At 42.1% G+C, this 23,658-nt stretch overlaps 3 protein-coding genes across 5 annotated transcripts in view; 2 read left to right on the top strand and 1 right to left on the bottom strand.

Annotated features, from left to right (window-relative positions):
• Window positions 1-1,035, bottom strand: part of ccser2a (coiled-coil serine-rich protein 2a) — a 49,068-nt gene extending 48,033 nt beyond the window's left edge. For all 3 annotated transcript variants that reach the window (XM_058651205.1, XM_058651208.1, XM_058651207.1), the window contains exon 1: window positions 485-1,035. The gene's annotated coding sequence lies outside the window, so the exon portion shown is untranslated. The remainder of the gene's footprint in view (window positions 1-484) is intronic.
• A 1,078-nt stretch (window positions 1,036-2,113) lies between these two features.
• Window positions 2,114-8,126, top strand: sparcl2 (SPARC-like 2). The gene is made up of 9 exons (XM_058651905.1): window positions 2,114-2,186; window positions 2,747-2,860; window positions 3,923-3,995; window positions 4,131-4,242; window positions 4,443-4,561; window positions 4,658-4,812; window positions 5,747-5,859; window positions 7,113-7,207; window positions 7,434-8,126. Exons 2-9 carry the CDS (start codon window positions 2,792-2,794, stop codon window positions 7,487-7,489), a joined length of 792 nt encoding a protein of 263 aa, XP_058507888.1. The 5' UTR covers window positions 2,114-2,186; window positions 2,747-2,791; the 3' UTR covers window positions 7,490-8,126.
• Window positions 8,127-13,220: 5,094 nt separating this feature from the next.
• Window positions 13,221-23,330, top strand: ndnfl (neuron-derived neurotrophic factor, like). The gene is made up of 4 exons (XM_058650709.1): window positions 13,221-13,553; window positions 16,083-16,336; window positions 18,486-18,610; window positions 21,489-23,330. The coding sequence occupies exons 2-4, from the start codon at window positions 16,158-16,160 to the stop codon at window positions 22,880-22,882; spliced, it is 1,698 nt and encodes a 565-aa protein (XP_058506692.1). The 5' UTR covers window positions 13,221-13,553; window positions 16,083-16,157; the 3' UTR covers window positions 22,883-23,330.
• Window positions 23,331-23,658: the final 328 nt, after the last annotated feature.

Here is a 23,658-nt window from a genome sequence, read left to right as displayed (position 1 = left end):
ATAATTGTATCCCTCTAATGTCAGTATTGGTAGATACTAAAAGCTCTGTTTTCAGAATTGTAATGAAAAAGTAATATTGAACCATCCCTAAATTATACATTTGGTAAAACTGGAGAGGGAAAAAAAAGTGAGAGAATAGCTGGTTACCTAGGTTTTTTGTGAACCGACCTTGGTGCACCACTAAATAGACTATAGCAGAACTATAACTCTATAAATAAGTACACCTTGAGTTGTAACATTTTAAATAGATATGTATGGTGATAGGGGAGTGAATTGTATTCTGTCATGGGACCCTAAAATGTCTTGCGACGCCCCTGTACATGCAAAGCACATACGTTTTCTAGACAACTTTTTTTGTCAACTTTTCTAGTCACTTATTCATACACAGTCAGTGATTTACTGTTAACAAATCAAGTCACAATTATAACAGACCTTATGAAAACTGTTATAAATACAATAACAGGTCGTAAGTGATAACACTTACCCGTATTACTTTGTTAGAAGCATAACAGAAGCACCATCCATGGTTTAGCTGAGAGTCCACTTGTTAGCTGTTTTACAGCAGCATGTTGGTTGAAAGTCCATTCACTTTCAGTTTAAAAGCAATGATGAAGTTTAGCTAGCTCATAGCCAGTGGTCTACACTCAAGTGAAATGAACAGCTCTGGGGCTAACTGTCAAACGCAAACAAATAAACTAAAGCTGAAAAGCCAAACAAACTGAGCACTAAACGTGTTGGGAGAATGTAACACCTTAACATCAAGTATTTACAGTTAAACGGTTTAAATAAATGCCTCTAACGTATCACCGAGCCGCTAGTTTCACTGTGTCAACAGCGACCAGCGGAAGAAACCGAGAGGACACGGAAAGAGACGAGCGAACGTAAACAAAATAAATGTACAGCCATTGCTCCGGCTACATAGACGACGTTAAAGCCTCGCTCAAAATAAAAGCTTTGTAAACGTGGAAGAAATTGGTGAACACATTATCCACAAATGGTTCACACTCATCTCACTGACTCCACACAGCACTTCATCATCCCGACACTCCTCTCGCCTCCAGAGGGGCGGAGCTTAGAGATGTCACCTGGGTCTCAAAGGGTGACTCTGCTGCTGCTCCACATTGCAGACTAGATACTAATCCATGTCTGATCCATGGGTGCACTCATTTCACTGCGTGATTAATATGCTTTCATTTAAACGTACGGAGTTTATATTCTGTCATGAGAAAGGCTGCAATTAAGAACATACTGTATGTTATGTGGCTCATATCACCCTGGATTTATAAACCACAGCATATGACTTTTTTATTTCAATTTCAGATTGCAGTTTTCGTCAGATATATTGCACACATTTTCCTCAAATCCTTCAGCCCTAATAATAATCTGTTTGTAGTGGAGGAATCTCAGTGATAAACCACTACCTGAATCTAAGTAGATTTACGTGAAATTTAATTATTATTCCTGTTATTGCTTTTCATTTAAACCCAGTACACTATCGACAAAATATTTGATGAAGTAAAGGAAGAAATAAAGATCCTGGAGAGAGAAATGTGTATCTTATATATAAAATTACACTGCATTACAAAGCAAAAATGAGTCAGCGTTTGTGGGAGACATATAGTAAAGCTGTTATTGGCCACCCTAACCACTAGAGAGCACTCTTTTTCCATATGATTCCCTTTGATTACCTCTTTAGGACCTTTTCTGGCTTAAGCACTCACCTTGTCAGGATCAGTAGCCCTCATGGAGAGGGCCGTAAAGTGGTAGAACCTCATTATTGAGGTACTGGTTAAGTTTGGGGCAATGATTTAAATTGTGGTTAGGTTAAAATTAGGATTAGGCATTCACTGGTAATGGTTAAGGTTAAGGATAATAATGTGTCAAAATAAATGGATGTCAGTGCAGTGTCCTAGGAAAAATAGCCGTTTGAGTGCATACAGAGAGATTTTCTAGATTAGAAAGACAGAACTGACAACTTTGAATGTAATAGTGAGAAGATGTGTGACCACATGTTCTCTCTCTGGGTTATAAACCAGTGGACCCATAAAAACTCTTCCTACTGTACAGCCCTCACTCCACCCCATCCCACACCCACATATCCTATTCTAAACAACTTTGAACTAAAACTAACACTGAGCCCAGATACCTGTGCACACGACTGCAAACAACAGGGAGCTGATGTGAAGGTAAGACATCGGGCGGGAGGGGATGGATAAAGCAAGATACAAGAAGAATAGATGGAAATAGAGGATCCAGTGAGTCAGACAGACAGGGAAAGGTGCTGTATATGGAAACAGCAAGAGAATAATAACAAGGGAAAGGAGACACACAGCTTCTGGTGAGATTTAGTTTTCTCAAGCAGTCAGGGGGATGGAAAATTATGTGTTCTCTAATAATGTTCTCAACTGAAAGCTGAATGTTCACTCCATGTAACACTCTGTTTCCTCTATTCTGAAAAGATTTTAGCTGGACTCAATGAGGTGCATTGCCTCCCGTCTGCAACATTATGGAAATGACAGGAAATGTAGTTAAAGTGTGTAAATAACAGCAACAGGAAAGAAAATTGTGGACAATTTGAACTATTATAGCTTGGTCTATATGGATAGCCTTTCAGAGGTATTTTCTTTTCATATTTCAACTCAAATGCTGCTTAAAACAATTTTTTTAAAGTCTGTGTTTTGTTGTTAATAACAATAAATCTGTCTACAGAATCAAAGTGATTAAGTCCAGTGTTTTTCACCTGCAGGAGAATCTAACCGTTTCCTTATGAGGTTCACTGGATGTCTCAGCCATGACCCTGACCCTGACCTTGACGTATACCTTGTTTCTGCTCGTCAGTCTTCATACTTGTTCATCTATGGTGAGTAAGTTTGTGGCTAGATAATATGATTTAAAACTAAACTAAAAATGTTGAACAAAATATGATCATGATATTGTTATATAATCTGGGAATTTATGTTGATGCCAGAGTAGCAGCGTGGACCTGGACAATGTTTACATTTTATTGCATATTTATTGCAGACTATCTCCCATGTTTTCTGCTGTAAGTGCTTTGTGATAGGGGTTAAATGGTAGTAGCGTGTGGCTCCAGTATTTTGGGTCAGCTGTGCACCTGTTTCCCATCTGATCTGTGCGGCCTTCACGGGCAGATGTGGACCTGGCGCAGACTACAAAGTATCTGGGTGTGCATGAGGAGAGATGGATGTGATATATAACACATTCCAATTTCATTGTGGTTTTTGTTACAGTGCTGCAGTCATTTTCAATGAACTGACTTAAAATGTTTTTTTTTGTTTTTAGATGAATTAGATTAGAGGTGTATTATAACTTGAGATACATCCTTTGAAAAAAGTCCATATGTGACTTTAGTGCATGCCTCCAGAGTTACACAGATCTGGTCCTTTCATCCTCTGCCCACAACATTTATTTATATTTCTAGCAACTTTTACTTTTACTTCAATACATTTCCTCTAACTATAATTGTTACTCATTACTACCAAATATAATCAGAAGAAGAAGAGTTGGTAATGGCCTGTATTTATATAGAGCTTTTCTAGTCTTGATGATAGAAGACTTTTACTTAAGTAATATTATAACAAAGTGACCTCAACTTCTATCAAAGTCATTTTCTTGTATGATACTTTACTCAAGTATCCCTTTTAGGTACTTTATACAAGACTGGATTTAATGTTCACAGGGTAAGAAGTAATGGTTGGAGCAAGATGTTTAAATGTTAGATTATGTACTTAGATGTAATTTATTTCTAAAGACCTCAATATAGTCTCTGTATAACTGTAATGTCCCACGGACAGTTCCACTGATTCTTGACAATATTAACATATTTTAAAAAGATCTTCACAAAAGTAGTCATCACAATAGACCTTAAATAAAACAAAATATACTGTATACTGTGTGTGTTCAGGGAGGCAGAGCCCAGCGCAGACAGAGACAAGCGGAGGAGCGCTTGAGACCATATATTGGCCGAGTAGAGCCAGGTAAAACATACTTGTTTGTGACTAAGTGTCTTTTATTGACGTGTGCACTGTTTGCAAGTCGTGTGGTCATATATGTGCACTGTGAAATTCAACAATCAAAAATGACACAGCGTGGCTGTTTCCCTCATATTCTAGAAAAACTCTGTAAATTGCTGAAATGTCGTAGTCCAGCAGGATCTTGGTGCCAGGTAGTTGAGGAAAATGGAGTCCTGGTTCCCAGATGTGTTTGTCCTCAGTCCTGTCCATGGTAAACACGTCATGGAATAATAACATTGTGACCATATTTTGTGTTTTTGACAAGCAGATGTACTTAGATTTGTATCCTGTTCGTAAAAAATAAAGAAATTAGTAGATTTTGGAATGAAATGACAGCAGTTTATTGAATTACCACAGTATAATCCATCCTCACGTATAGTTTTGCATGTGGGCTCTGGCTCCTGAAATCAGGCAGAGGGCACCAGTGTGCAGTGTTCTGGGGAAAACGTATGCCAATGAGTGTTTGCTGCATAAAGAAGCCTGTAGAAAGAGGTGCCGCACTGGACTGGCTCACACGGGACCTTGCCTGGGTAAACCCACACAACATCACATATTTAAATATTGCACTGACATGTCCACTGTGCAGAACGGTCTTCCAAATTGGCTCTTTTATCTCTCTCAATCAGTCCCAAAGGCTAAATGCACTGAGGAGGAACTAAGCCAGTTTCCATATCGTCTCTTGGACTGGTTCTTGCTCCTGAGTCGTATGGGAGAGTCATACACACCTGCTGCCCCGCCCCAGAGCTGCCTCAGCCACGCCCAGAGGAAACATCTAGCACAGGTAGCTGATACATTAAGGCTTGAAGGAAGCAGCAGAATGCCATTCAAAACACATGGGGAGAAGATGATTGTAGAATTCAAAATGTGATTTATGATCTATGATGACCTCAGCTTAAGATGATGCAAATGAAATCAATACCACACAACAGTCTATGATGCAAAAGGAGCTGCAGACCGAAGAAAAAAAACATACCAAGCGATTACTCTCACTCCCAGAGCAACTTAACACTGAACATAAAGTTGTTTTTGACACCAGACACCGTGATCATACTCGCAACACTAACTGGGCCTCATGGATTGTGTGGCAAGAAATCAATATTAACAATTTACTGTAAGTGGCAAGTTCTTGTGTTTCTTGAGGTGTGGTCATCCACACAATGAGGCTGTAGCTCTTAAGAAAACCATGTATAAATAGGTTTTGGTCAATAATCACTAAATTATTCATTAAGATGATAAACTGAGGTCTACGTTGTTATAACTTGACCTCAACTCTTAAATAAATTGTTGTTATTTTGATGATTTGAGAATTAATGGATAGGATTTTCATATAAACCTCTTTTGATTAACTTATTTTGTCCATCAGAGGCATCGCTGTAATAATTTTGGCATGAAAATTGAAGAGTTTCAACATAATACCAAAGTGAGAATGAGTTTTGCAGGCTTTTAACCATTGGAATTATATCGATTGTCCCTGTTGAGGACATACATGTCATGGCAATCAATCAGAAATAGTCTATGTGCTGGAAAATGTCACCCTAATAGTGAACTTTATTCCTTATAATCCTCACATCATGAATCTCAGAACATAAATTGATCAGAATCAATCCCCTAATTGGTGAGTCCAAGTCATTTTTTTTACGATGGGGAAAAAAGTGCAATGAAGTCAAACCATGTGCTTTTACTCTGACATTATCTCTGTTCGTCTCTCTCCGTAGAAAAGATTTACCCTGCTGGACAGGAACAAAGACGGCCAGTTGAGCCGCAGGGACCTGAGGAAGCTGAACTACAAGAGGATGCCACTGGAGCACTGTGCTGCACCGTTCTTTCTGTCAGTCAGTTGGATATCAGGATGATGATTAAGTTGATACAGTTATGAATTCATTCAGTACTGGTGTGTGTTTTCTAAAAGTCAGATGCACATCATAAAACCTTATATATATTAAAGCTGGTCTTGGTCTTCGTGAACAAATATCATGCAACATTATTTGTGTCCTTTACCCAAAAATGGGCTCTGTCAAGCAGTTCTATCAGACCTGACTGATGGGGTGTTTGTGTGCAGGGGCAAGAAAATGTATCCCGTCAAACTGTTGAACCGTTTTTCAGCAGTCGTGTTCACTTCTGATACTTTTTGTGGCCGCTTCAGACTCCAACCTGTTTGCAGCCATCTCACATTACTCGTTCCCTCCTCCTTCTGTCTTGACATAAAGCAAATTACGTGTCAAGAAATCTAAACACTGCTGAACTGAGAAACACAGTTTCAGCGATGAATTGCTGAAACACTGAGGGTTAAAAATGTCACACCGCGGTGGTTTTCGCCACCGTTCTGTGACCAAGTTGCACCTCCCACCATGCTGTTCTCTCTACATGCCATGTATTTATTCATCTGCCATGCCAATTCCCACTCTTCCTGTCCTCCTCCTCCCTCCTCATCTCATGACCACACCATCTCTACCATCTTCATACTCCTCCTCCACGTTCAGTCACTTCTCTTCCCTCTCTGCACTTCCTACTTTCCTTTCATCTTTCCCACAAATAGACTCATCCTCAGCCTCCCTCTCTCTGTCAATACCTCTCTCATGCTCGCTCTTCTCTCAGTCTTTCATTCCTCCGTCTCTCATCCCTCCTCCAGCCCAACCTCACATGTCTCAGTCAGTCTGCAATGACACGTTTTGTGGGAGCTGGGCTGGCAGTGTCAATGTCAAGCCATTCACAGCAATGATAATGTTTATTACCCACTGTGCCTCCCGCTGCCCATGGATTAACACAAATTGAAGGACTACCCTTCAGAGATAATGCTCAGGGTAAAATAAAAGACAATGGCTGTTGAGGAACCTCAATGCAGTTGCCTCTCTATCATCATACTCTCTCTAAATCACCATATATATATATATATATATATATATATATATATATATATATATATAAATCTGTCATTTTGTGCTTGCAAGGTTGTGAGGCTGTGTGTGTGCATGCAACATAGGGGAGCACATGGTGCATTATGTGAGCGAGTGAACACATCTGTTTCCGCCGTCAGTGCCATATTGTGAGGTCATCGTATGCAACTCTGTGCTGTGTTCACAGGTCATGTGACCACAACCAGAACAGAAAGGTGGCCCTGCACGAGTGGACGACCTGTCTGGTGGACCGCTCCGAGTCCTGGTTCTACCGTTTCATGTGTGAGTTGCACCTTCAGAATAAATTTGATCAAGAACAAAAAGGAAGGATACAGTCGAAGGGACAATGCCATGTCTTTTGTTGACTTCCTTACAGTTATCTGATAATATTATTTACATTTTTTGACATCCAATTATTTGTGTTGTTTCTCTAAGTCAGTGAAGCTAACAATCCTTTTTAATTCACAGGCTCACTCACAGGCTTTTCTTTTTCTATTTCATTGTACAGCAGTGAGAATGGGATCCCATGAGCTGTGTCCAACAGTCAAAGAGAACAACTTTTGAAAATGACGTCAAACCCCAGCATCTCTGAAGACAACGCAATCTCAGTTTCCTGATTTCAAGGCCACAGTACAGTGTGGCAGTGGCTTCACACTGGTCACTCTCTCTACATCGCAATTTGTCTCATAGTGATTTACAAAGTCATCAAATCTCTCTCTCTCTCTGTCTGTGCGCTCGAAAAGGGACAAATAAATGTCTAGACAGACTGACCACCAGCACTGTTAATTACATCAGCTGACATTTGTGTTGTTAAATGGGGGGGAGACAATAGGCAGTCCCAATTTACAAGGCATGCTATGAATAAGCCGTTAAAGGGGAGAATTACAGTGCAGCCGGGCGTGATGTATGGAGAATAACAAACCCGAGGGAAATAATGATAAGGGGAAAAGAAGAGCTTAGAATGAGAGAGGACGTGACTGGGGAAGAGACAAAGAGATAATAAAGGGGGGTGGGGGGGGAGAAGGAGAGGAAAGTGTCGTAATGCACGGGAGGAGGGCGAAAAATAGATGGAGCAACACAAGAGTGACGGGAGGAAAGGAGAAAGAAGTACAAAGTGTTTGTGGAAGACGGGCGTTTACGTAATGCACTGTAAATGGGAGTTGAGAGTAATGGAGTAATGCATAAAAAATGGATCAGAAATGAGGGGAAGACTGAGAACGGAGAGTGCGTACGCGGGGGGGAGGGAGGGACGGCTGAGGGATCAGGAGTAACTGAGGAGAGGCAAGAAGGAGAAAAAAAAGAAGCTTTTGATGTTGTAAACATTTTCTTTTTACAGTCAACTCTGTAAATGGTATCATGGAATGCTTGACCTCTCTCAAGGTCAAACAGCTTGCTGATGTTGTGTATGTATATGCATGTATAATATATGATACACTAAAAACTCTTGTATCGTAGCCATTTATTTAAGCTTTATGTGTTCATTTGTGCACGACGGTGAGTGTGTTGGTGCTCGAAGACCACTATGATCCAAAGTGGATGTGTGTGTGTGTGTGTGTGTGTGTCCTGGGGTGGGTTCTTTGGTATGACTGCTTTCTCTGAACTAACTTGCCTTCAAATATGCCATGCCTGAAGGATGAGGCGGGAGGAAGAGAGGGGAAGATGAAGTAAGTGGGGGAGAGAGATTCAGGACTCAACATGAGATGCAAATTCAGTGCAAACGCGAGGCAAGGAGGAAGCGACTACTGCTTCCACTTCGTGGCGTGCAAACATATAATGCCTCGTCTTAAATATCAAAACAAGATGTTTTTCACTGAATCAAAACTTTCAATAAAGTGGAGTGGAGGTGCAGAGAGCTGCAGTCGACCTTTCCATATAAACAAAACTGGAGGGAGAGAAATGGAAATGACATCAGATTCCTGTATAACAGAGGGAGGAAAAAGGTGTTGGGGCCACTTGTGGTGGTCTGACACAGCTACACCTCCTCCTCACCACTCTACATTCTTTGTGTTTCTTCTCCCCCCCTTCTGTGTTAATAGATTATTTCTCATTACCTCTGGATCCCAGTCTCTACCTCCTTCCACCCCTCCATCAAAATACAGACAATAGGCAGATGTAGATAATACCACTTTATCCTTTCTGTTTCTCTCTCCCACACACACGTGCACACACACACATTTCTTCGTGAGGACGCTCATTGAGATAATGCATTCCCTACACCTTTACCCTAACATTAACAATTACAACTAAATGCTTAACCCTAACCATTGACTTAACCCTAAAACCAATTCTTGACCCTCAAAAGGCTTATTATGATTGTGAGGAGGAGCCAAACATTTCCTCACAAGGTCAAAGTGTCCCCACAAAGATGGTTTTGAATCAAAATGTGTCCTCACAGCCTACTACAGGCATGTGCACACACCCTTCACCTCCCCTCATCCTGTCTCACCCCATTTGAATATTAAAAGAGGGAGATATCTGTGTGCCACCCACCTCTCTAACCTTGTCCTCTGCTCCTCCTCCTCCTCCTTTGGGTTCTGATCAGTGATCTGATCTGTGATGGCTCGCATGCTCACATCTCTCTTCTTTCTCCCGCTCTCACACATTTACACACACTCCCATGGGACTCTGACAGCTCTGGAGCAGATGGGAGGCTGGTGATGACATGCTGTTAAAAATAAAGATTCCAGTTAACCCGTTGTCAGCTAGCACACCCTCCCTCCCGCTGCCATGTCCCCCATTCCATCTCATCACTCTCTCTATCAATCTCTCTATCGCTTCCTCTCAATATCAAGGCCTTTCTCCCTTTGCTGTCCGTTTCACTCTTGTAAAAAACGAAAAAAGCCAACTAAACCGTGACATTTAAAGCATGCATCCAAAGACCCCTCGACCTCAGAACATGATATTTAATACATGCTTGTCGTGAAGATGGACCCCTGCATTATGTATGGCTCATAAGCATACATCCATAATAGATGAAAAGGCCAGTTTTGCAGCTTCTTTTTACACAGTTATGCCAAATTACATTTTTACTCCCACTTCCTATCACTTCCTCTATGGATGGAGTTTGTCTGGCGACTGTGTGTTGATGAAATATTAAAGAGCGATGCAAAGAGGGGGCTGGGGCTGTGAGTGGGTGGACTACAGGATCAAAAGGCATATACACACACACCGGTCATGATGGTGGAGAAATGTGTGTGTTTGTATACATGTTTGTGTCCTTTTTTCTGACTGACCTTGTCAGGAGTTCTACTGGAACCCAAGGGGACCATCTTATAGGGCCCTTCCATACTTTCTGTATCCCTGTCCCCAGTTAGTTGCTATGTAGTTTTGCTTGCACATACATGTTCCCAGGTTCATTGACAGTAAAACGAGGGTTTGCAGCAGTCTAGTGTTTCTCACAGGAGTACCTGTCATAGAATGTAGCTACCACGTGCCTCCTACATAGACTCCTGCAGACTTGCAGACGTGGGATGTAGCAGTCTGGTTTTAATAAGGCGAAGCCTAAATTCTGTTCTGGTTAAGATAAGAGGTAAATGTGAATGGAAGTGAATAAAGTGTCCGCACAAGAAAAGTTGCACAAAAGTGTGTGTGTGAGAGAGATTTTGAGCCCCGTGTCACCCAAATCCCAGTTTTAACAGATGTCCCACAGATGTCCAGATTCAAAACAACAGACTTCAAATGTGATTTTCAAATAAAATAATTCTCCCCTGGAAAAAAAAACAAACAACAACAGTGTTTAAGTTGCCAGATCGCAGCTCATACACAAAGTTTTATGTGCACAGAAATCTCTCCGAGATTAACCACCATCCATCCAATCTTCAAAAGCAGCCGCCGTATCGTGCTCTGCCAGACTTGCCAACATTCAGAACCTCTCAGGGACTGTAAAAGTGGGCCAGCGAAAAGAGAGGGAAACAGAGAGGGAGACTGGTAGCTTTGAAAGAAAGTCCAGCCGCAGAAATGGGTTCCTAGACTCCACATTTTCTTTTTGTTTAAAAAAAGACCAGTTGTGGCCACTGCAGTGATACATTTATTAATAGCCCTCATGTGCCACATTTTCATTCTTCTTTGAAGTGATGTTGCAGACACAGACAGACACAGACAGGGAGGAAAAAGAGAGGGAAAGAGGGAGGGTCTCTCAGATTTTAGCCTGTGGTCAGACAATATTCCCTCTGGGTGGAGTGGGTCCCATTCAGAGTAACCTCAATAGCCCTGCACTGGAGTACCTGGTGAATTAGTAAGAAAAGGCCCCATCAGAGAGTGAAGAAGGGGGGAGTTGGAGCACAATGTGGTGGGCCTCCTTCTAGTTTTCTGATGATATTGATTAAAGAGATGAGGATAGAGAGCACGGAACATGAGGCCCACCATTGTGTGGAGATGAGAGGACTGGGTGGGGTTTGAGAGCCACTGATATGAATCCAGCCCCAGTCCACTGAGATCTGCACTTGACCCATAGGTGGAGGACACAGAGTCTGCAACATGGTTGTTATCAACAGTCTTATCTTACAAGTTTCCAGTTTATTACACCATGCCCTGAGGCACTGGGAAAATGTAAATGAGCAGGTTTTTAATTTCAACCCCATGGGCCGGTGGGTTTTCACTCTGAATCCAGGACTTAACCAGAGATTCTTCCCCAAATGTTTTGTCTTCGTGCTCTAATGCAGTGGCCTTCTGTGGTGTATTGTTACAGCCGCTCCATCTGTCCCGAGATTAATTATTTGCTTATTATGTATTACAGTAAAAAAAGAAACTTTAAAGTCTTTTTTACACTAGCAATTAGGTGTAGAAGACTTAAATTCAACAAGTGGAATCAGTATGAATATCAAGATTCAGGAAGTGAAAGTTGTATTTTTAGGGGTAAAACATATTGTCATTTAAACCTTGGCAAGAAAGTATCCATCCATCATCTACCGCTTTATCCTCCACTGGAGGGTCGCGGGGTGTGCTGTGTCAATCTCAGCTGACATAGTGTAGCGTGACCAATTTACCTAATCTCCATTTTGCATGTTTTTGGACTGTGGGAGGAAGCCGGAGAAGCCGGAGAACCCGGAGAACCCGGAGAAAACCCACGCACACACAGGGAGAACATGCAAACTCCATGCAGAAAGACCCTTGTTCCAACCGGGGTTCTAACCCAGGTCTTGTTGCTGCAAAGGCAAGAGTGCTAACCACTACACCAACCGTGTGGCCGGCAAGAAAGGAAATAATCATATTTCTGAAAACAAAAATGTCAGCCTATTCCCTTTGTAATACATATATGCTCAGTGCACTAGTATGTACAATTATATACTGTATTTGATATTAAATATCACAATATGAAGATACTATTAGAATTAACCTTAGATATGAGAGGGTAAAATATAAAAGCTTGCTTTCTTATTCACAGTCAAATTATTTACTATAATACAGTGAGCACTTTTCATGACCTGACCTGTATATGTGTACATTTATTTGCTATATATGTTGTTTGATTATTTAACTTCTCGGTCAAAGTGAACCTCACATTTGAAACGATATTTACATATGGTACATACAGCAATTTTCTGAATTTAGATCCAATCAACACCTTGAAATACAATGTAATGTATGACGTCAAATGTGGACCAGGCACAGTTTCTATTTGAATCAGTAAAAAGGAATCAAGTCAAACCCATGCATGAGCTCCACTTAACATAAGAGAATACATTATAACACAAATGAGTGATGATCAAACAAGAGTCATTACTTTGAGTGTCATATCTTTAGATAAAGGAAACCGTTTCATCATTCTTTTAATTTAATGGGGGGGTCCATGGGGCAGGTGCACTCAGTGTTTTAATTAATACTTTCCATTTAATTAAATGTATATAATACAGTGGCCGAGAGGCTGTTTTTTCAATCTAAACATTTTCATTCAGAAACAGTCGAGGAACCAGATCAGACCAGGCGATAAGGGCACAAAGACGGTGTAACCTCGTCTGCAGCGTTGTGATACAGATGCTATCAGAGCAGTGAGAGAATGGTTAATGTATTTAACTTCCACATCACCTCCCCTTAACAGCACATACTCTCTCTCTCTCCCTCTCTCTCGCTCATCACCACCCCCATTCTCACCACCTCACCATCAGCCCCCTCATGCTCATCCACTTGCTCCCTCACTCTCAGACTGCACACACAGATACAATATCACACATTTGAATTGCAAGTTAGCTCTACTGTAGATTTGCAACCAGATCAGGTAAACACAAGGAGACAAGTGAGAAGAACAGGAGCTCTGGGGGGGGAAAAAACACAGTATAGTGACACAGGTCACATAAGAACAAGAGGAGGAGAAGGTGGGACACGGGCTTCACTGACCGGATGACATTCAAACACTGTTTGGCAGGACAAGCCTCAGAGATAGACAGAGAGAAAGGAAGAGTGAGACGTGTCTGGGACAGCCCAGGAGGGACACCTGAGCCCTGAAGAGACACCTCAGCACCTCAAGGGAGACGGAGTCTGTGGAACACCCGACAACAACCTGCTGTCGCTCCTCCTCTCTTCGCAACCAGCTCTCATCTCCCTCTCCTCCTCCTCCATCCTCACTCCCTCTCTCATATGATCCCATCCTTCACTCCCTGCTCCAGAGAGAGAGAGTGTGCACCAAGAGAAGGTAAGGGGGGGCATGCATGCATGCGTGCACGCTTGTTGTTGTCCTTGCAGAGAATGTGTGTCTCAAATTTCAACTTGATGCCTCGGTCAGCAACTTGTTTCTTTGATTCAGCGCTGAGTGAGCGTGTGTGTGTGTGTGTGTGTGTGTGTGTGTGTGGTGGGGGTTGCTGGAGGGTTGTTTAAACAGCCAAGACAGATGCACGGCACTTTTCATTTGTTGCAGGACGCTTTTCGTGTGGACAGTCTCACAGTTTTGCATGTTTAATGTGTCTTACTGCTCATTATACCTGTGTTTATTTGTAATCTCTCTGACAACCAATAGTTATCTCTAAAAGAAAAGTGGAGTGGGACAGTGACGACAGAGGAAAAGGCAGACATGAAGTGTGCATCGAGACATGTCGTGATGTTCTATGAAAGTGTGTGAGAGAGGAGAGTGAGACGCGCAGGCACAGAGGGACGGTGAAGTAAGCATATATATATGCAGCGAGGTGGAAAACCAGCTGTAAAATCCTATCAAGTTCCATGGTCATTGCATACTAATCCTCCATCTATACTGGTCAACCCCCACCTTGAGCCATAGGCCGTATTCTTCCCCTATAGTAGTTTGGTGGGAGGGGCGGGGGGGGGACACAGTGGATCCTGCAGGGACCACCCCATGCCATTTAATCTGTCCCTGCCCACAGACAACAGAAGGCAGATGGTCCTGCAGGAGCACAGAGAGATCGAAGATAAGCTAAGACCTGTCTCTCTGAAACTGAGCCTCCCTCAACTTCAGAATAAGGCGGCCCCCGAATGAAGCAAGCAGAAAAAGAGAAGCAGGACTGAAGTATCTCAAATTGAAACGCAAACAGCAGCCAGGGGAAAATAAATGCAGACAGTTTAACCCGTTAAAACACAACAGAGTCATATGATAGAAAATAAAAGGCTGAATATAGACGTGGTGCACAGGACCATGAGAGTCCTGACCTTCTGTGTATTCATTAAGTTCTCCATCTCAGTGTAAAACTCTTCTCTTTGCCTTTAATTTGCTGAAGCGCTGTGTGCATATTTTATCAGCGGGTGTGTTTTTGAAGGAGCAACCCCGCCAAGCTTTACCCTGTCTTTGTCTTGATCAAGTTTGAATGAGGGGGAGTGTGAGAGTGAGTGGCAGGCGTGCTTGTGTGTGTGTGAGTGGTAATATGTGACACATTAACCCATTCATCGTGGAGGCTGGAGGAAGCCGCTTCACGATGTCTGACTAAAAGAAACAGAAACCAAATTCACTGCAATCCTTTTTTTTCCTTTTTCTTTTTCTCCGTGCTTCCAGCCCTCGCTTTTTTCCTGTTTCACTTTTCTCCTCTCTTTCATGCACTGTCTCCTTTTCCCTCTAATTACTCCGGGATCCAACATCCTCCTCTTCCTGCTCTCCATTTCCTCAGCCTCCCCTTCCCCTCCCTCCCATTTCAATCTGCCTCTATCTATCCTACTGCACGTCTCTCCGTTGAAGCTTTATGGGTCGTTCACTCCCTTATTTCTGTGCACGGATAATGAGCAGGAACCTCTGTGCGACTTTGTAGCTGCGCGACTGTTTGTGAGTTTGGATCCCAGAGCGTCCTGGGGCCAGAAAGACTCAGATGTAGCTTCTGTAGCCGCCTCCACCGACCCACTGTGATTGTCATCTGATCTATAGGGCACAGCACTGACACAGTACACCTTGTTAGGGGAAAGCAGCGGGGAGTTTGTGAACACCGTGTGACTTTGAACAAATGCCTTCTCTCTGGGGAGAAGGGAAAACACTGGGGCCTGTAATCATTCTATCTACTTTTATTGAATCCCAACCACACACACACAATCTCTCACCCACATATGAATATACACGGGGAACACTAACAGAGTGTGAAAGAGGTAAAGCAAAGGACAAAGGATAAAAAAACTGATTCAAATTCCTCTTGTCAGGCATCGCAGTTACGTGTGCTGATTGGATGTGACTGCATCACAGTCACATCCAGGTGTTGTTTCTGAGCCTCGGCCCTCGTCTGTGTGATATGACTCGCTCTCTCTCTCTCTCTCAATAATCTATCTCTAATACTCACGATGAAAGAATATTTGGAGAGCAGACCTCTTCAACTAAAAATAGATATGTGGATGTAAAGACACCGACTTCAGAGTAATATTAGCAGCCCGCTTCACACTTTGAAAAGTGGTGTGATGGGTGATTTCTTTCTCTCTTTTAAAAAAAAAAAAAAAAAAAACAGAGCGTGTCAAGCTGTGCTACACACACATCCCAGAGTAATACAGCGTGGCTATTTCTCTTCCCTTGCATGAATAATTCTGTCTGAATGTAGGAGAAGATGCTTCTTCATATCAGTGAATCACCAGTCGCTACAGCTTTTTAGTGTCTGTGCGAATGATACTGTGGAAATTAAGTGTTTGAGTGCAGTGCTCTCTGTGTGTGGAAGTGTATTAGTCTGTGTGTCTCACTCTCACTGTGTGTGTGTGTGTGTGTGTGTGTGATCTGATTGATGATCTTGACCTTTCCGTGCATTTACAGAGCCTGGGAGAGTTCCAAGACGCGGTGACTTAGGAAAGTCAAAAGAGTGAAAGAGACAGAAGTCAGGAACAGGCCATGGCCCTGACGTCGCTGTCCTGGTGTCTCTGTGCAGCTTTGGCACTGTTGTGTGGCTCCTCATGGCCCCAGGTTCACACAGCTCTGGCACCGGAGAATGAGGTACCACTCCGACCCACTACATGGTTACCAGAAGGAAAGATCACCTCTATAACTCTGCCCAAAGGACGCACTCGCAGGTAAGAATACACCTATACTGCATGATCTGGATGCTTGTTGCCATTACAGCAACTAGATTATCTTCAATGTTAATTAGTTTGTTGATTATTGTGCAGTAATTAAAAAGAATTTGTCTTTTTGAATGGAAACAGAGAAAATCACAACCTGAGTCTTATCATCTGAACATCATGTGCAGTCATCATTAGTGGGAAAAAAAAGGGAGCAGTAGCACAGTGTAGTAATGCTACACTACTTACTTTCTGTGGTGAAAGGTGTATGTTGTGTTACTATTTTAATAATACAATTTGTCATACTTGTTTTATCTTATTGTATTGCTCATATTTTATACTTGTCTACCCCTGACCTGACCTTGCTACATTCCCCCAGTGTGGCATCAATTAAGTCCAATCTAAATATACTTTAAACTACTTTAAAAATGTTCATTGTGCAAGAATAATCTGTAATAATGACGCAATGACCTGTAAAGCACTTTAATATTGTAGCTGGTTAAAAGATTAGTTTCATTTAGCCTGATTTAATCCAACTACGTCAACAAATAACGAGAGAAGATTCCAACTCAAAGTTTATGGAACTTTGAAAATAAAAAGGAGTTTTCACAAGTCTTGATTTTAACATCATAGATCTCCCATAAACGGATTTATATAAATTATTAACTTATTAATATCTTTTAAATAAACAATCTCTAAATCTCTAAATTCCCAACAGTCTTACCTTAACCTTTTATAAACACATCACACTTTATTTGTTGTTAATTATACTTATCACAAAAGCAATTACTATGAATAAAAAAACTACATTTATTAAATGGAAGTAATGGAGAGAATGGAGAAGATAAATAAGCTATAATGCAGAAAATAGAGTAGAAACTGCAGAAAAAGCATAAGATTTTTAAGAGAGCTCTCGAGAGAAGTAGTTAATTTCCATAACAAGCTGGGATTGCACCATTTTTACAAATGTGGAGACACGTCAAAATAGTTCTAAAGTATAAATTATTTAACTGTCTGGATTCGACCAAATAAAATATTTAATGCAAAGTACTAAAAGCAGGAATTGAAAAAGGTCAAACTGTATACTGAAAGAGAATACTATCAAAACAACATACACAAATTGTACACAGAATCAGCAAAATCAGTTTCACCTTCCCAACAAACGATTGATTTGTAAACCAGCTGAATTATCAGGGGCAGTGAACTCTACACCAACCTCATTTGCAGTTCATTAAACACCTATATGATTATATCCCGAGGTCTGCTCGCCAGCGCTGCCCTCGTTGCCACGTCGACAACAAGTCTGATTCCAGTGCCACAGAGCGACAGGAAGTGGAGCCCATTTGGCCTGAGCCTTCGCTGCACGACAGTGCCAGTGCTTGCCTTCTAAAACGGGGGAGCTGAAAATTGCGAAACACATCTCCCTGTGTGCTGCAGTCTGTCCACCCGTGCAGTCATGCAGAATCTCAGCAAAAAAAAAAAAAAAAGAATGCAGAGAAGACACTGATTCAGAAATTAATCACTCTATTAGATGATTGCCCTTGACAATAACAGTGTCGTACATCTGTTTAAAAACAAGCGCCATCTGCACGCAATCATGAATTATAGTGTTTGTAGTGAAGGAGAACAAATATTTACTAACAAACAACCGTGCACTTACTCAATTTTAATGGTGCGTAATTAACTAAATGAACAGAATATTGTTGCTTTAAAAAAAAAAAGCTGGTTGTAAACGGCTTCACATTGATTTAAAAGGGAATTCGATTATTTAAATTTGATCGCATCACAACGGACCTAATAGTTAATATGCCAAGCACAATTCCCGATAAGCAGACAAACAGATACTCATCTGAAAGAGTCGATACACCGTTATCAGCTGATCCCCAGGTCATGATCTGCTATCAGATGAATAATCAGCATGTAGGGGAAATGGAAATACGGCATTTGGCAAAGCTTCGAAACAGCTGCAATGAAAGCTTTAGGGGAAGAAATTCTAGCCAGTCTATCGTATCAAAACATCATCTGACAAACTGAAAGGATGTTGCTCCGTGTTCACTGGTCGAGAGCTTGTCTTCTCGTGCATCACAGCTGAATGGAAACAGGCTGTTATCTTTTTGACATTCAGCTTTTTCGCTGTTATCTCCGGTGTTTTGTCCTACAGGCTCTACTTCACACTGAGGAAAAAGGCTCCGGCAATGTCGGTGACCGTCAGCCCCTGTGACCAGCCCGTCGAATGGAGCCTGGCCGCCCGCACTTTAAAGGACAAACCGCTCAAAAGCCTGCAATGTGAGTGGACACTATACCACCACAGATACCCAGATTACAGGGGTGTAATAACAAAACTGCAACAGTACATTTACCTGATGTTAGAAAAAGATGAATTTGTGTGTACGTCTGTCTAAAACTGGACTTTTTTTTAGTCCCACTGAAATACTACAAAATCATATTCCTCATAGACTGATACACCCAAATAATGGAATAGGGAGTTGAATTACACTCGCATGTTAAGTTCAGTCTTACTCACGCTGGCCTGAGGGCTCCGCACATGCACCACGGTTTCCGTCCCTGCCTTGATCCCGGATATAACAGAAGAAGCCGGTTTATAGAGGGAGGAGAGGACAACAGCGGGAAAAGCTCAGTGAAATCCAGGCTGGTACATGTTTTTGGATTGATGAGAGGACAGAGTTTCCGCTCCACCAGCTCAAAGAATTAAAAAAATGAATAAAAGCAATACATTGCCTGGGGACCCAAGATGAGTGAGGGGTCAAAGCAGATTAGATTAGTAACAACAATATTGTGATAACAAGCATGGATTTTATAATCAGCTAAACAGCTGATACCATTGATGGCAACTAGGATGCTTCAGTTCCTTTATGTCTGAGGCCTCCAATGTCTTTTCTTATACGTCATCATGACAAGCAAGGTAGTAAGTCAGTTAGATCATTACTAAATCACTTGCTTAGGGTTTTAGTGGAAGCTAAACACTCTTAAATCGGAGGCTTTAATCCTTGGTAAAGCTTCATGATCCCAGCTTTGAGTTCATGCCGTAGAGAGGAGAAGGGTCCAACTATTAGAAGACAAAATGATTTTGACATCATTTCATTGTCATTTGATGTCGGCAACGTGGAGGCTATAGGTTTAATATACAGTTTCATTGCCTTTTTTATTATATTTATATACCATATATTGATGAATCACTCACTCTCACTCGTCCTCTACCACTTTATCCTCCACATGAGGGCCGTATTGTGGTGCCGGTGCCAATCTCAGCCGGGGACACATAGAGACAAGCAACCATCACAGTCAGTTTACTGTATCATATTTGCCTAATCCCCATATTGCATGTTTCTGGACTGTGGGAGGAAACCAGAGAACCAAGAGAAAACCCATGCACACACATAAAGAACATACAAACTCCATCTTCATGCCACACAGGCAAGCGTGCTAACCACTACACCAACTGTGTGGCCTATTGATTAATCATATCACGGCAATGTGCTGTGTACCCAATGCTTTTATTTCACAGCATTAAAAAAAATTAAATTCTAAATACCACCCACTGTCTTTGACAGGGACACAGGTGGTTGTCACTGAGCCATAAATTCTCTATATAAGGAAAATACTCTCATATAAACCTGTTAATGCCAACACAGAATAAATAATGTAAGGTCAAGTGTATAAAATGTAAGTAAAATTGTAGAAATTGAAGAATTTAGATCATTATCCCCGCAGAGCCGCAGCTTTAACGTTAAGAGTTTTAAACTAAAGTCAGAGCAATAAAGTCAAGCTCAAAGTGAAGTGAGTCATAAAATCTCTACAGTAAAAAGGTAAAGAGGCAAAATGTCAGAGACTTTTTTTTAATGAGCCTTTTTCCAGGTTAAAAAAAAGCTCCTCGACGTAGTAAAATAACATTAGGAAGTTCTAAAATGACACATGAATCATTTAGACGCGCGAGCTCATGGGTCCCCATCACCGGCCTAAATAATTCACTTTGATTCAGCAACATTTGGTCTCATGTGAGGAGCGATTTCTCAACTCAAGGAGAGATGAACAGTGAGACAAGTGGTGATGTGTTTTGTGTGTGTGTGTGTGTGTGTGTGTGTGTGTGTTTTGACAGCGGTGCCATTTGAGTGAGGAGTGTGTGCTTAAAAAAAAAAAACACTTGGGGTTTGAATGAAAATACTGGCATTGATTGAGGAATGGTAATTGGGGAAGAGTTTGCTTCAGAAGAGGGAGTTTAGTTACCCTTTACTTTGTTAATTGTGCAGGTTTAGTGCATGGTAGTTTGTTGACTGTTCATTTACTGTGTAATGTCTAGCAGTTATGGGCCCTACAGCTCCAAAAATCAAAAAAGAGAAAAACAATGTGTGTAACAAATGTGTATTAAATATAAATGTACAAGCGATTATTGCTGTGTTCCAGAAATGTTGGCGTTTTGCAAACGGAAGCTGTCAATCATGCAGGTGTACACGTCTATGTGCTGTACTTTATTGTCCATTTTACTCTAAACAGGATCATCATTTACCAAATCAACATCATTTGCTATTGAAGAAGACCTGAAACTAGGGATTGAGACCATTCATTATTTAGGAAATTGTTTCAATGTTATAAAAGAGAAGTAATTAATTTTACTGCATATGCTTGTTAAGTGGCCAGACATTTTCTTTCATTTCTTTCATTTCTATCGGCTCACTTAGCAGCCCAATGATTGCCCCTACAATTAACAATGTAAAATCATTTATTTCACATCAGAATTCCTGATAAAGGCTGGTTTACTAGTACTAGTTAAGCATTTTTTTGAAATACGTTTGATCTCCAGCAAAAATGACAAGATCGATTCTCAATAACAGCACCATAAAGCTCATGAACGTCGTAACAATTAGCACACAGTGTGTTGATGGTCTTCTCAACAGCTGTCAAACTAAACCCTTAACATCTCAAGATTTTTGTGTAGTGACCTTAAACATTAAAATGTCTCTAACTCAGATTAGTATCTATTGCATCTACAGTATTTGCATTTGCACAGAACAATTGTTTGAATTGCAGCCTTTAGGATTTGCAAATTGTGTTGTTTAAAACTGCTGTTGCAATTTAAAAAAATATATAAAATCATGGCTTTCATCAATTCATAGATAAATAAATACTTTTTTTTATGTCCTCACAGGGAGTAGTAAAAAGAGTACGCCTGAAGTGTGGTGGCAAGGTCCTGGGACTGAGGAGAAACTACACAGCTTCGCTGGCAGTGCAGTAAACACCTACGCGGGTCCTTCCTATCCACATGCTTCCATCTACATCCTGAGGCTGCGCTCCAAACAGCACAACACCAGAGCGACAGTATTGCTCCATGAAGGCCCGGGGCCCTCAGGCACCTTTCCTCGGCTCCCACCTGACCCTCAAGTTCACACTTTAGGTGTCGGCATGACCAGTGTCACTCTCAGCTGGGTGCCCAGTGCCTCCATCACCAGCCTCCCCCAGTCACAGAAGACTTACGACTACTGTGTCCTCGTCAACTCGCAGCAAAACTTCCCCAGCCTCTGTGCGGCCCGAGAGAGCATGAGGAGAGAGAAACACCAGAAACAAGAGAAGAAGGAGAGGAGAGTGACAGTGTGGCCGATTTTGAACGACTGGTGGTGGCAGCAGTGGGATGTTTATCCTGAAAGTCCAACCTCCTCCCTCGCTGATGAGTACGCTGATCTCCAGTGCACATGTCAGGGGACCGAGAGTGTCTGCACCGTCTCCGAGCTCCTACCCGAAACCCTGTATTACGTTGACGTCTTTGTGGTCGACCGGCTGAACGGGACCAGCATGGCGTACAAGGGGACCTTTGCGCGGACGCACGAGGAGGCTCGGCCGGCGATTACCACGTTAAGAGAAGGGGAGCTGAGGTGGGTGACCTTCAACGACAGGGGCTCCAACTCAGAGCAGTTCTTCACTTTCCGTCCTCGCGGTTGGCAGCAGAGTGGCCTCCTTACCCTGCAGAGCTGTGGAGTGGGTGAAAAAGTCAAGGCCACTGTATCCAGTAAAGGCCATGTTTTGACATCCCAGGATGTGGGAGGAGATATCTCGCACATTTGGCTCCAGGGAAGTCCTTCTTATCTTATTCACTTGAAGAGAGAAGGGACTTCCTCAAAAGGTTCCGTCAAGATGCAGACCTCTTCAGCCTACCACCGCAAAGGAGTCCCATCTCTGCCTTCCACCTTGCAGATCAAGTCCTTCAACCGGTTGCGCAGTTGCAACAGTGTCACGTTGGCCTGGATGGGCACAGAAGAAAGAAGCCTGTACTGCGTGTACAGCAGGAAGTTGGGAAACCGTGAAGCGGAGGCTGGAGGAGAGTCGGCTCTAACTGCTCCCTGCCTGGGGCCAGAATCCCGTTCTGACACTGAGAGGGTTCTCTGCAAGTATTTCCAGGAGTTGAATCCTCGACGGGCCGTCACAACAGCTGTGATCGGGGGCCTGGAGCCAGGGATAGCCTATGTGTTTGATGTCTATCTAATGAGACGCTGGGGGATCCCTATCAAGTACGCCAGCAAGATGGTAAAGACCAGAAAGGAATGCTGAGCTGCTGCCCCCTGTAGGAGGGTTTTTTAATGTCCCTGCATTGGGGGGGAAATGCCATGGACATGCTGACCATGACAATAAAGCCATGTGACTGTTGTGGAGAGACTGTTGCCATAACAAAAGGAAATCTTCCCCAGAGTTGAAGAGGTCATGTTGAAATCCCACTCACACTGTCTGTGCGCGTGGATGTAAATGGTGGATGGAGGATCCGCACACCAGCAAAAGTTCATACCATTGACAATGCAGCGCTCGTGTTTTTGTCATTTTCATGGTTTTTTTTTTCAGTGTTGGTCATGATAATGATGTGCCAGTTGTCCAAGTGCTTACTCTGTGTCTGAGTACAAAGGACAGATGAGGTTTGTGATGACAGAAATTTCAAAAACAACAACAGAGACCGTGCCAAATATGCAACAGAAACAGATGGGGCAATAATTGGATAACATCTGAGGTGGGGTGGGGTGGGGTGGGGTGGGGGGGGTTGCAGTGTATATCTCCACTGCTGCATAATGTACAGGCTTATAAACACAGATGGGCGCAAACTACAGATGCTTAGCTCAAAGTCAGTGTGTGTCGTTGTGTTCTGCTTTCGCATGAAGCAGTGAAAATTACTTAGTGACTTAATTGCCTCATTGTCTTTGATGTATTCTTGTGCTGCTTCAAACACACCAATAAATACTAAGTTATCTGTATGGCCTTGACTCTGTGATGCTTATATAACTTGACTGTCAAACATTATTGTCTCGCTCTGAAATTGTTTTCTTTGGATTGCTTCCACT

Source organism: Solea solea, chromosome 15 (assembly GCF_958295425.1).
Source record: "Solea solea chromosome 15, fSolSol10.1, whole genome shotgun sequence".
Taxonomy (NCBI): domain Eukaryota; kingdom Metazoa; phylum Chordata; class Actinopteri; order Pleuronectiformes; family Soleidae; genus Solea; species Solea solea.
The sequence above is the reverse complement of the archived record's forward strand: the minus strand, read 5'-3'. Positions and strand labels throughout refer to the sequence as shown.